General features: G+C 49.6%; 1 protein-coding gene across 7 annotated transcripts in view; it reads left to right on the forward strand.

Annotated features, from left to right (window-relative positions):
- The window catches only part of csrp3 (cysteine and glycine-rich protein 3 (cardiac LIM protein)), a 56,806-nt gene that overhangs the window by 27,492 nt on the left and 11,627 nt on the right, over positions 1-17,687 (forward strand). For all 7 annotated transcript variants that reach the window (XM_086008179.1, XM_086008181.1, XM_086008177.1 and 4 more), the window contains 2 exons: positions 833-1,001; positions 9,668-9,794. In XM_086008179.1, coding sequence (XP_085864305.1) covers positions 833-1,001; positions 9,668-9,794 — 296 coding nt within the window. The remainder of the gene's footprint in view (positions 1-832; positions 1,002-9,667; positions 9,795-17,687) is intronic.

Below are 17,687 nucleotides of genomic sequence, written 5' to 3' on the forward strand. Positions count from 1 at the left end.
AGTGACTACACTTCAAAAAAGTACCTCCTTGACTGTAAAGCGCTTTGAGACGTCCGGTGGTCGTGAAAGGCGCTATAGAAATGTAAGTCTGTCTTTCTTCAGGAGAGGAAAGAAAGACAAATTAAGAAAAGAAAGGAAGTTGTATTTATATAATAGTGCCTTTCACATCCTCAGGATGTCCCGAAGCGCTTCACAACCAATGGAAAAGAAGGATTAGAGGGGGAATTAAAACGGCACTTTGGTACCTTATTCTCCTGTACCAGGTGTGTTAGAGGGGATGACTGGTTAACTACAGACCTCCTCGTGACCAATCCAATGCAACTTGACAGCAAGTGTAAGCTGCACTCGCTCCCATCAGTTTGGTGTTTGATCCGCTCGTTGCTGTACCGGACGGTTGGAATAGAGCTGCTGTTTAGGGAAAACCAGAGTGTGCACAGCAGTTGATAACTTGGAAAGCAAGTCGTGTCTCCCAATCTGTGAAAATAATTTTTAAAAATACCAAACAAATTACCAGAGTGAGCTACAGTATTTTAAATCCAAATTGTTTTAAATATAGAAATAGGTTGAGGTTAGCCGTTGTTATTTCTGAGGTAATATTTTTGCTGTGTTAAAGTGCACATTTTAAGACGATGAATAACTTGATGTTAGAAATTAAAGCATTCCACAATGATCCTTGTGTCGGTTCGAGACGAGAAATGCTTTAAGGTGATATATACGTTTTCTTTTCAAACCAGCTTTCTCATTATAGACATGCTTTGAGAGTTTGATTTACAAAATAGATTCAGCAGTAACTGCTATGTTCCCCACCCCGCCCCCTTTTTTTCTTTTTCAGTGGACTGTAGAAAAGCCCTGGACAGCACGACAGTTGCTGCACATGAAGCTGAAATCTACTGCAAGGCCTGCTATGGCAGGAAGTATGGACCCAAGGGCTATGGCTATGGCCAAGGTGCTGGAACCCTTAGTTCGGAGGCTGGGGGAAATTGTGGCACCCAGCAAGTGGAGTAAGTGTTTTTTAAATGTTTTATTTAAATTCTTTTATGGGATATGGGCATCGCTGGCAAGGCCAGCATTTATTGCCTATCCCTAATTGCCCTTGAGAAGGTGGTGGTGAGCCGCCGCCTTCAACCGCTGCAGTCCGTGTGGTGAAGGTTCTCCCGCAGTGCTCTTAGGGAGGGTGTTCCAGAATTTTGACCCAGCAACGATGAAGGATCGGCGATATACCAAGTCAGGATGGTGTGTGACTTGGAGGTGGAGGTGTTCCCATGCGTCTGCTGCCTTTGTCCTTCTAGGTGGAAGAGGTCGGGGGTTTGGGAGGTGCCGCCGAAGAAGCCTTGGCGAGTTGCTGCAGTGCATCTTGTAGATGGTACACACTACAGCCACGGTACGCCGGTGGTGGAGGGAGTGAATGGTTAAGGTGGTGGATGGGGTGCCAATCAAGCGGGCTGCTTTGTCCTGGATGGTGTTGAGCTTCTTGAGTGTTGTTGGAGCTGCACTCATCCAGGCAAGTGGAGAGTATTCCATCACACTCCTTACTTGTGCCTTGTAGATGGTGGAAAGGCTTTGGGAAAATTCATATGAAAGATGAATTAATGCACTGTTTATTGCTCTCGTGCATAATGCTGACCAGAAGTTACTGGGGCTAAGCATATACAAATTTATAGAGTGGGGATGAAAAAAAGAGCCTAGAAATCCTCGGAGGTTCAAAACAATCCATCATTAAAAATCCTTTAGAGACAGGCACGGCCTGTTGTATTGAAATTTGAGTCGCATCTATTGCAACTATCTTAAACCAAGTTTCTGATGGGGAAACCCAGTCTAATTTTCCAAGTCTCTATTGTCTTCTCTTCTTAGGCAGTCCCTCGGAACCGAGGATGACTTGCTTCCACATTAAAAATGAGTTCGCAGATGACTGATGAGTCCAATGCGGGACCTACAGCCTCTGTCACAGGTGGGGCAGACGGTGGTTGAAGGGGTGGGTGGGTGGGGTGCTTGGGTTGACGTGCGCTCCTTGCGCTTGGCTTCTACTTTCTCCTGGCAAAGAGACTCGAGATGTTCGGCGCCTTCTCGGATGCTTCTCCTCCACTTTGTGCGGTCTTGGGCCAAGGATTCGCAAGTGTCAGTGGGGATGTTACACTCTTTCAAGGAGGCTTTGAGGGTGTCCTTGAAGCGTTTCCTCTGCCCACCTGGGGCTCTCTTGCCATGCTGGAGCTCAGTAGAGTGCTTGTTTTGGGAGTCTCTTATCGGGCATGCGGACAATGTGACCTGTCCATCGGAGCTGATTGAGCGTGGTCAATGCTTCGATGCTGGGGATGTTGGCCTGAGCAAGAACACTGACGTTGGTGCGCCTATCCTGCCAATGGATTTGCAGGATCTTGCGGAGGCAGCGTTGGTGATACCTCTCCAGTGCTTTGAGGTGCCTGCTGTACATGGTCCATGTCTCTGAGGCATACAGTAGGGCGGGTATCACTGCTGCTCTGTAGACCATGAGCTTAGTGCCGGGTTTGAGGTCCTGGTCTTCAAACACACTCTTCCTCAGGCGACCGAAGGCTGCACTGGCACACTGAAGGCGGTGTTGGACTTCGTCATCGACGTCTGCCTTTGTTGACAGTAGGTTCCCGAGGTATGGAAAGTGGTCCACGTTGTCCAAGGCCTTGTCGTGAATTTTGATAACTGGGGGGCAGTACTGTGTGGCGGGGACAGGTTGGTAGAGGACCTTTGTCTTACGGATGCTTAGTGTAAGGCCCATGCTCTCGTACGCTTCGGTGAAGGTGTTGACGATGGTTTGGTGTTCAACCTCCAAATTTTCCAAGTCTCCATTGTAATCCAGTATTAAAACTAATTCTCCAGACCCTGGTTCTGTGCTATTATATCCCCTAATGTCGTCATGGATACAGATTAGTGTTCGAATAAATTTCTCCACCTGCACTGCCGTATGAAACAAATCACATTTCAATTTGATTGTCACACTTGTGTGTACCTCCATGCTGTTACTGTTTACTCCATTAGTCACATCGCATTGCTGCAAGTGTGAAAAGGAGCAGTGTATTTATTTACAGAAAAGGCTGGAAACACTCGGCATGTCAGGCAGCATCTGGAGAGAGAGAGAGAGAGAGAGAGTTCACGTTACAGGTGGAGGGGAATGAGAGAGGGGAGAAAGAACAAAGGGAAACAAACCTACCCCTTTTTTTAAATGTTAAATCTCTAACTTCTTCCTGTTCTGCTCAGTGTTTCCGGCATTTTCTCTTCCAGAATTCCAGCATCCACAATATTTTGTTTTAATGTATTGATTAGTCTTTTCCGCCCCCCCCCCCCCCCCCCCCCTTGGTTAAAGGAGGAAGATTCAACCACTGTCCAGTCCCACTGCTGGAAATGCACAGATGTGGACGTTGGGTGAGGGTGGGATTGGCCTTTCGCTGCGAAGCCTGCTGACATTCACTGTCCAGGTTGGCGCCACTCCAGCGAGTTACAGCAGGGCCCCCCAAGCGCACATGAACCCTCATCCCAGCAAGGAGTCAACCTCTTCATGGGGAGGACGTGAGAAAGTTGGCAAGAAAAGAATTTAATTTAAAAAAGAAAGCAGCATTGCCCGCACTCCAGCACTTTACCCACTTTAGCCATTCTTCATGTGCGAGCCAGGCAGTGAGTGTCAAAAGACTATTCAACCGTTGCGGTGCATCAACGCCGAACCCAATGCTGTCGTGGTTGAACATTGCCACACGTATTTTCAAACCGGGGTCATGGGCATTGATCAGGACTGGGTCTCCTGACTGATTGATTTTATTTTCCCCCCTCCCTAACCCAAGCCAACTGCACTGCCACCCTAGTTGAGATCACCAAACTCTGCAGAGACAAGCTGATAATGCTTGCCATCTTCCTGATTTGCCTGCCTCAGTACCGCCTCACTGATGTGCATTTATTTATTTACTGAAGTGTCCAGGAACACTTCCACCAAAGTTCCCCAACTGAGGTATTGTGGGGTGTGTGGCAGCAGCAACAACCCTGCTGAGCCAAAAAACATGACCTGAAGTGCCAACAATGCTCCATCAACAGTATGAATTGCTTCACCTGTTTCCAAGTGGAGTTCTCGAGCAGCAATGTATAATTAGTGAAAGGCATATTGTGTGGTGTGCAGCTCTGCTAAGGGATATTGTTAAAATGTAATCAAAGGGACCAAGCTTGTACCAACCAGGAAAGTCTCGGATTCCACCTCTGGTTTGTGGTGATCTTAGCCGAGGCTTTGGTAGGGGCACCACACAATTGGCTGCCATGGCCTTGACAGGCAAAATCAGTGATGCGCTATCAATTACTCAAAAGACTGAGGTTAAGCGAGTAACTAACAGGCTTTTATTAACAAGAGAATGAAGGTGTGCCTCGAGTGGTCGACCAGTCCAGAATACAGAGGGACTGTGGAGCAGTCACCTTTATACCTGGACTCGTGGGCGGAGTCAGCCGAGGCATGTACAGACATGTACACAGTGGAATACAAACACCCACACAGGCAGGTATAACAGTGGTTTACCACATTCACCCCTTGTTTAAAAATGAGTCCGGCGGGGTGAAGTGTATTAAAAGTTTGTGTATTGGAGTCTCTCCGGAGGTCTTGTCTGCCACTGTGATTGACGTGGCGACGGCAGGGGTAGTGAAGCTTCTGGCGTCGAGTCCCGCGTAGGCTGGGGCACTGGTGTGTAGTCCTCGTGGGTGTCGAGCGGGTCGCGGGGCCCAGGCGTGCCGTCTGCTGGGGTTGGATATTGGATCGTGGGGGTGGGGGGGGGTGGTAGTGGGTAGTGGGTTACTGGGGCCCCCGAGGGTGCGAGGTCTCGTATGGAGACTGTGTCCTCCCGCCCGTCTGGGTACGCAATGTAAGCATACTGGGGGTTGGCGTGGAGGAGGTCGACCCTCTCGACCAGGGGGTCCGTTTTATGGGTCCTCACGTGTCTTCTCAGTAGGACTGGCCCTGGGGACGTCAGCCATGGCGGTAGCGATGTCCCCGATGTGGACTTCCTTGGGAAGACAAACATTTTCTCATGAGGGGTGGCGTTAGTGGCAGTGCAGAGCAGTGACCGAATAGAGTGGAGCGCATCGGGGAGCACATCCTGCCAGCGGGAGGTCGGAAGGCCCCTAGACTTTAAGGCTAGCAGGGCAGCCTTCCAAACTGTCGCATTCTCTCTTTCCGCCTGTCCGTTCCCCCGGGGGTTGTAACTGGTGGTCCTGCTTGTGGCAATACCCCTAGCGAGCAGGTACTGGCGGAGTTCGTCGCTCATAAACGATGAGCCCCGGTCGCTATGGATATAGCTGGGGAAACCGAACAGGGTGAAGAGGTCGTTCAGACATTTAATGACCGTGGCCCTGGTCATGTCCGGGCAGGGGATGGCGAACGGGAAACTGGAGTACTCATCAATAATGTTGAGGAAGTACACATTGCGGTCGGAGGAGGGGAGAAGCCCTTTAAAATCAACGCTCAGGTGCTCGAAGGGGCGAGTGGCTTTTATCAGGTGAGCCCTGTCTGGTCTATAAAAGTGCGGTTTGCACTCAGCGCAGACTTGGTAGTTCCTGGTCATAGTCCTGACCTCCTCAATGGAGTAAGGCAGGTTGCGGGCCTTGATGAAGTGGAAGAACCTGGTGACCCCCGGGTGGCAGAGGTCATTGTGGAGGGCCCGCAGTCTATCGATCTGCGCGCTGGCGCAGGTGCCACGCGATAGAGCATCCGGGGGTTCATTGAGCTCCCCGGGCCAGTACAAGATCTCGTAATTGTAGGTGGCAAGTTCGATTCTCCAGCTCAAGATCTTGTCGTTTTTGATTTTGCCCCTCTGCTTGTTAAACATAAAAGCAACTGAACGCTGGTCAGTGAGCAGGGTAAATCGTTTTCCGGCCAGGTAGTGCCTCCAATGACGCACAGCCTCCACAATAGCCTGGGCCTCCTTCTCAACAGCGGAGTGTCTGGTCTCCGGGCCCTGGAGGGTTCGTGAAAAGAAGGCCACGGGTCTCCCCGCCTGATTAAGGGTAGCAGCCAGGGCAAAGTCGGACGCGTCGCTTTCCACCTGGAAGGGGATGGATTCGTCCACTGCATGCATGGTGGCTTTGGCAATGTCTTCCTTGATACGGTGGAAGGCTAAGCGGGCCTCTGCCGTCAAGGGAAAAGAGGTGGACTTGATCAGTGGACGGGCCTTGTCCGCATAGTAGGGGACCCACTGGGCGTAATAGGAGAAAAACCCTAGGCACCTCTTCAGGGCCTTGAGGCAGTGGGAGTTCCATAAGGGGACGCATCCGGTCGGGGTCGGGACCGATGACTCCGTGTTCCACAACACAGCCAAGGATGGCGAGGCGGGTTGTGCGGAATATGCACTTCTCCTTGTTATACGTCAGGTTCAGGAGTTGGGCGGTGCAGAGGAATTTTTCGAGGTTTGCGTCATGGTCCTGCAAGTCATGGCCGCAGATGGTCACTTTGTCCAGATATGGGAAAATGGCCTGCAACGCATTTTGATCGACCATCCGGTCCATCTCCCTTTGGATGACGGAGACCCCGTTGGTGACGCCAAAGGGAACCCTAAGGAAGTGATGGAGGCGGCCGTTTGCCTCAAAGGCAGTATACTGGCGGTCCTCAGGGCGGATAGGGAGCTGGTGGTACGCTGATTTCAGGTCAATGGTCGAGAAGACGCGGTACTGCGCGATCTGGTTGACCATATCAGCTATGCGGGGGAGTGGGTAAGCGTCCAGCAGGGTGTAGCGATTTATTGTCTGGCTGTAGTCGATGACCAGGCGCTGCTTCTCGCCGGTCTTAACGACCACAACCTGGGCTCGCCAGGGGCTGGTGCTGCCCTCAATAATCCCCTCCTTCAGGAGCCGCTCCACTTCGGTTTTAATGAAAACCCTGTCCCCGGCACTGTATCGCCTGCTCTTTGTGGCGATGGGCTTACAGTCGGGGGTGAGGTTAGCAAACAGTGGGGGGGGGGTAACTGAGTGTGGAGAGGTCGCACCTGGTGCGCGGCGGGCAGTTTGGAAGCTGCTGGCTGCGGACTGAGTGGGGGGAGGGGTCCACCGTACGCCATCGTAACACTTTTAAGGTGGCACTGAAAATCTAACCCCAGTAGAACGGCAGCGCAGAGGTGGGGCAGGACCAGAAGTTTAAAATTATCGTACACAGTCCCGTCTACTATGAGTGTCACCACGCAGTAGCCGCCAATGTCCGCCGACTGGGACTCTGAGGCCATAGAAATCTGCTGCTGCGCAGGCAGGACTGGGAGAGAGCAACGCCGCACCGTGTCGGGGTGGATGAAGCTCTCCGTGCTCCCAGAGTCAAAAAGGCAGGTTGTTTTGTGACCATTTACCTTAATGTCCATTGTGGACCGGGCCAGTTGGTGCGGTCTCGCTTGGTCCAGCGTAATGGAGGCCAGTGTAGGGGTCGGTGTGTCGCTGCGGGTATCAGATGAGGCGGTGTTGGGGGCCTGCTGCGTCCCGGCTGGCGTCCAAGATGGCGGCGTCCATGATCCCCATGTGGCTGGAGGCGTCCAAAATGGCTGCTGTTCCGGTGGTTCGCACATGTCTGGGGCGGCCCAAGATGGCGGCCCGCAAGACCCACACGCGGCGCTGCTGGGGTTCAGGGTGGCTTTGGCCCTGCAGACGCTGGCGTAGTGTCCCTTCTTCCCGCAGCCTGAGCAGATCGCATTTTTCGCCGGGCAGCGCGCTCTGGGGTGTTTGGCCTGGCCACAGAAGTAGCATTTCTGGCCTTGGGACACTGCTGCGGTAGTTGGGCCGTTGCTGGGATGTGGCTGGGGTGGCACGGCGCTATGAGACGGTCCTACCGTGTCCCAGGCTGTCGTTCCCCGCGGCGTCCACGGTGCAGAGGAGTAGGTATCCATGCCCCGGTAGGCTGCGTCCAATGATAGTGTGAGTTCAGAGGCCTTGTTGAGGTCGAGGTCACTCTGCTCCAACAGTCGCTGTCGGGTGTAATTGGACCTGTGGCCCGCTACAAAAGCGTCCCGGATAAGTTCCTCTGTGTACACGGCACCCTTTACATCCTTACAACCACAGGCCCGGCCAAGCACAGACAGTGCCTGAAGGTATTCCTCGGTCAATTCCCCAGGTTGTTGTTTACGACTCCCCAGGAGGTGCCTGACGTACACCTCGTTCACTGGGCGCGTGTACTGGTCCTTGAGGAGCTTGAGAGCAGCCGTGTACGAGGTCGCGTCCTGGATGACCGAGTACGCTCGGTGGTTCATTTTGGAGGTCAGGACATCCAGTTTGTCCTCATCCGATTTGACCGTTACAGCGGAGGCGATCAGGAATCTTTCAAAGCACCTAAGCCAATGAGCAAACTTGGTGGATGCATCCGCCTCCCGATGGTCTAAGTCCAGGCATGCTGGTGTGAGGATCTTCTCCATTATAAAAAAATCTTGTTAATAAAATTGATGCGCTATCAATTACTCAAAAGACTGAGGTTAAGCGAGTAACTAACAGGCTTTTATTAACAAGAGAATGAAGGTGTGCCTCGAGTGGTCGACCAGTCCAGAATACAGAGGGACTGTGGAGCAGTCACCTTTATACCTGGACTCGTGGGAGGAGTCAGCCGAGGCATGTACAGACATGTACACAGTGGAATACAAACACTCACACAGGCAGGTATAACAGTGGTTTACCACAATCAGCCAGCAGTCCTATTCCTGATCACTATACAGTGGCCCTTGATCACTATGCGGTGCTACGAGTGTGTAAGTGTAGAGCTGCACTCTCTGTCAAGGCTCGTACAAAAATTACAACTCTGGTGAGCTGCTGGCAGGTCTTTTGCTCTTTTGCTAGAGCCAATAGTGAACGTGCGTCAAATGTTTCTGCCCGAGTAAGTGGTACTGTTTCACACAGCTACACATTTTTTCTCTCAATTTTACTCCGTGGTGACTTTTTTTGGGGGGTGGGGGGTTCCAGAAGTACTGACACTACTCCCGTACCCCACCCAAGCAAATCATCATTCTTTGTGGGTGAATCTAGACTGTGAGCGTTGACCTGAAACGTTAACTCTGTTTCTCTCTTCACAGATGCTGCCTGACTTGCTGAGTATCTCCAGCATTTTCTGTTTTTATTAGAGATCAAACTAAGATGTTTTTCCCAATTCGACCATCTGGGAAAGCATATAGCCATCCCCTCCAAGTCCCACACCATCCTGACTTGGAAACATATCGCAGTTGCTTCATCGCTGGGTCAAACTCCTGAAGCCCCCTCCCTAACAGCACTGTGGGAGCACCTTCACCGCACGGACTGCAGCGGTTCAAGAAGGCGGCTCACCACCACCTTCTCCAGGGCAATTAGGGATGGGCAATAAATGCTGGCATTGCCAGCAATGCCCACATCCCAGGAATGAAATAAATGCTCCTTTTTTAAGAGATTTACTTATAGGAAACAAGTAACATTTTTGGAGAGGAGCTAGGGCATTATTTTAATGTACGTAATGCATTTAATCTATTCCTAACACTTCAGAGGTGTGGAAGTGTTGAGTTGAATATTGGAATGCGTCTTTAATCTACATTCAAGTAGCCAAACTGTATCCACTGCCTTATGATTAGCCTTGGGAAGCCTTAACCATTTTAGTATCTTCCATTTATCATGCCTATCACACTTGCTACACACTTTTGACAAACTTTTCACCCTATTTATTTGATCTCCCTCTCATTTTTCTAAGGGCTAAACCTCGCCAGTCTGCAAACCCCAACTCCTCCAAATTTGCCCAGAAATTTGGTGGTGCAGAGAAGTGTCCACGATGCAGCCAGTCTGTGTATGCAGCCGAGAAGGTGATTGGAGGAGGAAAGGTATGGAAATATAACACCAAGATATTCTTTCAGTGCTATAACAGTAAGAGGGCAGTCAAGCAAGAGACGAGAACCCTAAATATGCTCACGGAGTTGAGAATAAGCATAAGGTAGCTAGCATATTTAATGATTGCTTCATTCAAGTATTCACAAAGGATTTCATATAAGCAACATGTCACCCTAAATAGCAAAATCCAAACAGAATTTAATGACTTCAACATTAAGAAAGCAATCTAAAGGGATCAAAACAAAAATATCCCCATAGACAAATGATCTTTATTCACAAGTCCTAAAAGAGCCAAGAGATAAAACTTGCGAGGCATTATTGAGGGATGGTGTGGAGATGCCGGAGTTGGACTGGGGTGGACAAATGTAAGAAGTCACACAACACCAGGTTATAGTCCAACAGCTTTATTTGAAATCACAAGCTTTCGGAGCGCTGCTCCTTCTTCAGGTGAACTTCACCTGAAGAAGGAGCAGCGCTCCGAAAGCTTGTGATTTCAAATAAAGCTGTTGGACTATAACCTGGTGTTGTGTGGCTTCTTACATTATTGAGGGAGATAGTGACTATTGAGGAGATTCTGATAGATTGGAACCAATCTAAGGTGATCTTATTTTATGTCAAAAAGTCTGACAAAAAATGACCCAGTCAACTACAGACCCACGAAGCTTACAGCAATGATGATGAAATAATGGAATTGATGTCTAATAAATAGTAGCCAATATGGCTTCAGAAGAGGAAGATTCTGCTGGGGAGTCTTGACCAATATTTATCCCTCAACTAAGGTCACTAAAACATGGTTTGTGGGACTTGGTGTGTGAAAATTGTTGTTACGTCCGTGTATAATAAGACACAGACTGCAGAGAACGGTACAACAGGTGTTTACTCAACATGGCTCAAACTGCAACTGAACTGTACAGATTACTACTCAGTGTTATATACAGGTGTGGTCACTGCCGGTACTGCAGTATACATGAGCTGTAAAAAATAGTTCCCTCCTTAAAGGTATATACATTACAATTCCTCCCCTTTTAGATTAACAGTACCGTAACACTCATTTAACAATTAAATATCAAACTAATTACAATTAACACTTTTAACATGCAACATTAGCTGAAAATAGTCTATTTATATATTCAGTCTTTGGGGAGGCTTCCTGATCCTTTCTGGATAGTGCCTTTCCCGAGTGTCTTGCTCTTGGTGCGGAGGCGATTCTGGCCCCCTGTCGTCGGTTGGTTCATCAGCTTCCGATGCTACTGTTTCTGGGGTAGATGCGACCTGTACGTCTGGTTCATCACCAGGTACGTATGGGCGAGGCATGGGGTTGACTTGTTCCTGTGGCTCTAGGATCTGGTCAGCATGGCGTCTCACGATGCTCTCCCCAATGTCCACTGTGTACATTAGTGGGCCCTGCCGTGTGCATATCGTTCCTGGCTGCCATTTTTCTGTTCGGTAGTCGCGGGCCAAGACTGGTTGCCCTACATTGAAGCTCCTTGTTGGCTTCTCATGGATGTGCTGGAATTGCTTACTCTCAACATCTCTTCGTACGTTTGGTCTGAGCAAATCCAGGCGAGATCTTAACCTTCGGTTAAAGAACATCATGGCTGGGGCCTGGTTGGTGACTGCATCTGTCGCATTCCGGTAGGCGAACAGGAAATTGTCCACCTTGTGCTGCAGCGGAATGTTGTCATTGTACATAGCCTTTATTGCCTTCTTAAAGGTTTGTACGAACCTCTCCGCCAATCCATTTGTGGCTGGATGATACGGGGCGGATGTGTAATGCCTTACCCCATTCTTTTTCAAGAACCTCCGGAACTCTTCGGACACAAACTGTGGTCCGTTGTCGGAGCAAATCTGTTCTGGCAAGCCATTCCTGGCAAAAATGGTCCGTAGGACTGCAATAGTTTTCTCCGTGGTGGTGGAGGACATTTTGATGACCTCCGGCCATTTCGAGTGCGCGTCCACGGCTATTAAAAACATTGAGTCCATGAATGGACCAGCAAAATCAATATGCACCCGTTGCCAGGGAGATGAGGGCCACTCCCATGGGTGTAGAGGGGCCTGAGGTGGCGCATTTTGGACTTTCTGGCATCCTGAGCAGCTCTTGGTCAGGTCCTCGATTCGTTTATCGATTCCCGGCCACCACACAAGCCCTGGCTAGGCTTTTCATTTTTACCCCTTCCAGATGACCCTCATGAAGCTCATTGAGCACTCTATCCCTTAACTTGGGTGGAATTACCACTCGGGATCCACACATCAAGGGCCCCCGGCACATTGACAGCTGTTCTCTCCTTGTCGAGAATGCTGGCAACAGTGAGTCGCCATGTGCTGGCCATCCCTTCACCGTCAAATCATATACCCGAGACAGTGTCGGGTCATTTTGGGTTTCCTTTTTGATACAAGCGTTAGTTACCGGTAGGCATTCAACTATAGTCGAATGGAATATTTCGACAGGATCCACTGCTGGTGCTTCCTCTGCAGTAGGCAGTGGCAAGCGTGATAGCCCATCAGCATTTCCATGCTGTTTCATGCCCTTATATTCAATCTCATAGTGGTGCGCCCCTAGAAAAAGTGACCATCTTTGTAGTCGTTGCGCAGCCATCACCGGAACACCCTTCTTCGGATTAAAAATGGAGACGAGGCTGGTGATCAGTCAGCAAGGTGAATTTCTGCCCGTGCAGATAGTGATTGAACTTTTTCACTCCCCACACTAGGCTGAGGGCCTCCCTGTCAACCTGGGCGTAGTTACGCTCGGCTGAGGTTAGTGATCGTGACGCAAAGGCTATTGGCCTCTCTGAGCCGTCTGAGAATTTGTGCGACAGCACTGTTCCAATGCCGTAGGGTGACTCATCACATGCCAACCGAATTGGTAATGCCGGGTTGTAATGGGCCAATACCTCTTTCGATGTGATTAGTGTTTTGCTCTTCTGGAAAGCTCGTCTACATTCGTCACTCCACTTCCATGGCACCCCAGTTTGCAGTAGGGTGTTCAGTGGGTGTAGTATTGTAGACAAATTTGGCAAGAACTTATGGTAGTAGTTTACCAGCCTGAGGAACGACCTCAGTTGTGACACATTTTCCGGTGCTGGAGCCTTGACTACTGCCTCAATCTTCTCTGGGGACTTATGTAGCCCCTCTTTATCGATAACGTGGCCACAATACGAGATCTGTTTTCCAGAAAACTCGCATTTTGGGGCGGTTAGCTCAGAGCCCATATTCCTGCAGGTTGGCAAGGTGATCACTGTCATTTTCGCCCGTGACCAGGATGTCGTCCAAATAACACTGGGTCCCTGGTATCCCTTGCAGGACTTGTTCCATTGCCCTCTGCCAAATAGCCAGAGCTGATGCTACCCCGAATACCAGCCGGTTGTATTGGTAGAGACCTTTATGGGTGTTGCTTGGGAGGTATTTTTTTTATGCTTCTTCTACCTCCATTTGCAGATACACCTGGACCAGATCAATCTTAGTGAAGCGTTTCCCTCTAGATAGCGAGGCGAAAATATCTTCAATCCGCGGAAGTGGATATTGTACGGTGTGAAGGATCGGGTTCACTGTTACCTTAAAGTCCCCACAGATGCGAACCTTCCTTGGTTCCCCAGGCGTGCTGCTCAATGACTTTTTCATCACCGGGACGATGGGTGTAGCCCACTCGCTCCAGTCTACCTTGGACAGTACAGCTGAACGTTCCAGACTCTCCAGCTCTGCTTCGACGGCTGAGCGGATCGCATAAGGTACCGGTCTGGCCGTAAAAAAATTTGGGGCTTGCGTTTTCTTCAATTTTAATCATCGCTGTCATGCCTTTTAGTGTTCCGAGTCCTTGCTGGAACACTTCTTTCGCATCAGTTAGGATCTTTGACAGTCACCCAGGTGTGACGTCGTCATCCTTTTTGTCAGCCACAGTCAGTGCCTGTATGGAATGCCAATCCAGTTGTATTTTCCGGATCCATTCACGTCCCAGTAATGGTGGTCCTCGATCTTGCAATACATACAGGTCTAGTTTTGGTGTTTACTTACCGTTATATATAACGGTCACCCTTATTTTTCCTTTGGGGTAGACTTTTTGCCCAGTGTACGTCTTCAAAATAGTTTTTGTGTCTCTCAAGGGTATGTGTGAGAATAGCTGCTCGTAGTCCCTGTGATGAAATATTTCCATTCATCACTGCCTGTGACTGAGATCGGTTTCAGTGTCATTTCCCTTCCCCCAGACCTCATTGTATTGTGTACTGGAATGTGCTGTATTGTATACTGGAATGTGCTGTGTGTAGGGCTCCGCCCATACCTGGCCCCGTTTGTAAGCTAGCTTCAGTCTAGCCCCAATCTCCAGAAGGACGACATCTCTCTCACTTACGTGTTTCGTTCTAAGTTAATAAAAGCCTTGTTTTGTTCTGCTACCTTCGAGTCTCGGAATTATTGAGGCACATCAGTCCCATCGGTTTATGACCGTTAGGGCTGATCCTATGTCCAATTCCATCTTTACTTGGACTCCTGCTAACTTGAGAGTGACCCAAATGGTTCGGTGATCCTCCGTTGTGATCACATGTAGTTTCAGACAACTCAGTTCCCTGCTTTCGGAGTCATTATCACTCTTTTGTTCGTCTGAACTATTCTCCATCATCTTATGTACCTTCTTGTACTTTGGTAGGTTTCTTATTGCTGGTTTTCTTTCCCGACCTGCAGACTCATGCTATGTGTCCTACTTTTCCACACTGTCTGCACACTTTGTCTTTGAACCAGCAATCATTCTGGTTGTGTGTTGTTCTGCCGCAGCGATAGCACTTCTCTGTTCCATATGACATTTCGTTTGTGCCATATTCTTGCGGTCTCTGTATCTCTGCAGTGCCCTGTGCTGCTGCTTCATATGATACCGCAATGCTGAAAGCCTTTTCCAGCGTAAGGTCCTTTTCAGGTAAAAGCCGTTTCTGGGTTCCTTCACTTTGAAGCCCACACACAAACTTGTCGCTTAAGGTATCTGCCAGTCCCGCTCCAAACTGGCAGTGTTTCGATAGTTTGCGCAGTTCTGTTAAATAATCAGCATTGCTTTCATCCTTATGCTGGTTCCGTTTGTGAAACTTGAATCTTTTGCTATCAGCAGCGGTGTGGGGTTTAAATGTTCCTTTAGTATCGTTACTATGTCTTCAAAACTCTTTTTCCATTGGCTTCGTTGGGGTTACTAGATTTCGTAATAAACCATACGTCTTTGCACCCATTAAATTTAACAATACCGATGCTTTCTTGTCATCTGACACCTCATTTGCCTTGCAGTACACCTCTATTCGTTCAACATATGTAGTCCAATCTTCGACTTCGTTGTCAAATGCGGCGATACTGCCACTCTTCGGCATTTTGGGTGTGGTTTAAAATGGCGTCTCCCGCGCTTTCCTTCCTCCCCCGTTGCTGCTGGTTCTCGTGGCAATGGCGGCACCCTGTAGGTTTCACGCGCTTCTCCTGCGCTGCTGCCAATGCCGCTCTCGGCGGTCCTTGTTGCAATGGCGGCGCCTCGCGGGTTTCTGCGCGTCTCTCTCTCCCTCCAACGCTGCTCAGCCCCTGAACACCGGCTTCTTTCTTTTTCTGTCTGTCTGTCTGTCTGTCTTTTTCCCCCTTTTTCCCCCCCCCCCCCCTGCTCGGTCAGGCTCTAGCCCGCCGCTGTCCGGGCAGGGTCTGCGCACTACCTCGACTGGAAAGCCAAGCCTGGCTCTCGACAGCCTCCCCCGCAATTCTCAAGTCTCTGCTGGATGACTGGGCGGTTGCCCGTGGTCGACGCCCGAGTCTCTGGCCTTGACCTCCAATCCACTGATCTTCAGGAACGAATCCCCGGGAGGTGATGCAGAGTTGCAGGTAGGTTCGAACCTGCCTCGTCGCCAATGTTACGTCCGTGTATCATAAGACACAGACTGCGGAGAACGGTACAACAGGTGTTTACTCAACGTGGCTCAAACTGCAACTGAACTGTACAGATTACTACTCAGTGTTATATACAGGTGTGGTCATTGCCGGTACTGCAGTATACATGAGCTGTAAAAAATAGTTCCCTCCTTAAAGGTATATACATTACAATTGTCTGCCAACATTTCCCTACATTACAACTGTGTTGCACTTCAAAACATACTTCATTGGCTGTTAAGCGTTTTGGGAAGTCCTGAGGTTGTGAAAGGTGCTATATAAATGCAAGTTCTTTCTTTCTGTACCTGACCAAATTCCCTGACTTTTTTTTGAGAAAAAGATATCCCAAGTAGATTGGGAAGATCTGTGACATGGTTTGTCTTGACTTCCTAAAAGTATTTGACAAGGTTCCACACAAGACTGTTAATTGAGCTTAACGCAGTAGGAGTTCGATGTACAATTTGAAACTAGATAAGAAATTGGCTGAAGAGTAGGAAGCAGCGGGAATTATGTCAGGGTGGGGCAAGTGTTGTGCAGTGCCCCAGAGATCAGTGTTGGGACTCCGACTACTTCTAAGTTACATTAATGATTTGCAAATTGGTCAGATTCACACAGTACCAAACTAGGAGATGGAGTTGAATCTGAGGGAAAGGGCAAAGGAATGGGACTCTGCCGATAGCTCTTTAACAGAACCAGCACCGGTGTGATGGGCTGAATGACTTCTTTCTGTGCTGTAACTCTACCAGGCCAGACTGGAAAACTGCTCTGAGAGTTTGAGTTCCTCCTGTGGGTGAGACCACCTCATTTTTATACAGGTGAGGGTAAGGAATTCACTAACTGGAGGGAGAAGAACTGGACAGGTTCAAAAAGAACTTGGCCACCACTAGTCTGCTTCTTTCTTGGTTTTTGCAAGCATTTTTTTTTGTATACCTGTGCATGGATTTCCTTGTCATGGCTATAAAAAGTAGCTTAAATAAATTTTAATTTAAAAAAGAAAGGACTCTACTTACATGTTGATGTATTGCTATTTTTAAAATGTCTTTGCTCATTTTTGGAGCCATATGAGGTAAAGTCCATTGGAAACCACTAAAGGCAGGTGACGTGGAAACAAATGGGGGGTAAAATTGGGTCGCACCCCCCGCTAACTTCGCCGGGGCGCACCCCCGCACCCGAAATTCACTGGTAGAGCCCCAAGAGGGAGGTGGGGTGCTACTTGAAGCGCCCCGCCTCCCTCTTGGGGTGCTATGAGTGAATATCGTGGCGCTACGTGCCGCGGTACTACAGGCCTTCCTCCCCATATTAAAGGGCAGAGGCTTTGTGCAGCACGACCCAGAGCCCAGCTGGGCCACCAGGGATCGGAGTGCCAGCAAAAGAGCCTGGCACTCGAAGTGCCGGGTTCATGGAGCGTAGCCGGCACCCTGTGGAGTAGCTTCACCGGAGGCCAGGGATGGCAACGGGGGCAGGTGCTGGCAGGCGGCCAGCAACAAAAATGGCCACCCGGGAGCTCCCCTTTAATTTGCGCCGCCTCGGCCACAGGTAGGCGCCCCTGACCCTGTTGGACATAGCGTCCTGCAGTAAGTCAGGGGGCCCTACCGATGATTGTGGCTGGGGCGCTGCGCACGGCGATGACATCATCTCCGGAGGCACGGGACACTAATGGTTACCGCCACTGCTAACCACCCGCTGAATTTTGCGGGAGGCGTTAGTGACGCCGCGCCGTTAGAGGGCACTAACGGGAGGCACAAATGAACTGAATTTTTCCCCCATGGGTTTTGTTACTCCAACATCTCCTATGTATAGGAGTCGAATCCTAGCATTCCTTTTGTTCATTCCTGTCCCACTTGTCACTCTAAACAGGTTTTTTTTTTATTAGTTCCTGAGATGTGGGTATCGCTGGCAAAGCCAGCATTTATTGCCCATCCTTAATTGCCCTTGAGAAGGTGGTGGTGAGTCGCCTTCTTGAACTGCTGCAGTCCATATGGTGAAAGTGCTCCCACAGCGCTGTTAGGTAG

This window comes from Somniosus microcephalus, chromosome 15 (genome assembly GCF_052327205.1).
Source record: "Somniosus microcephalus isolate GS21.2 chromosome 15, FLI_Smic_1.0, whole genome shotgun sequence".
Classification (NCBI taxonomy): Eukaryota; Metazoa; Chordata; class Chondrichthyes; order Squaliformes; family Somniosidae; genus Somniosus; species Somniosus microcephalus.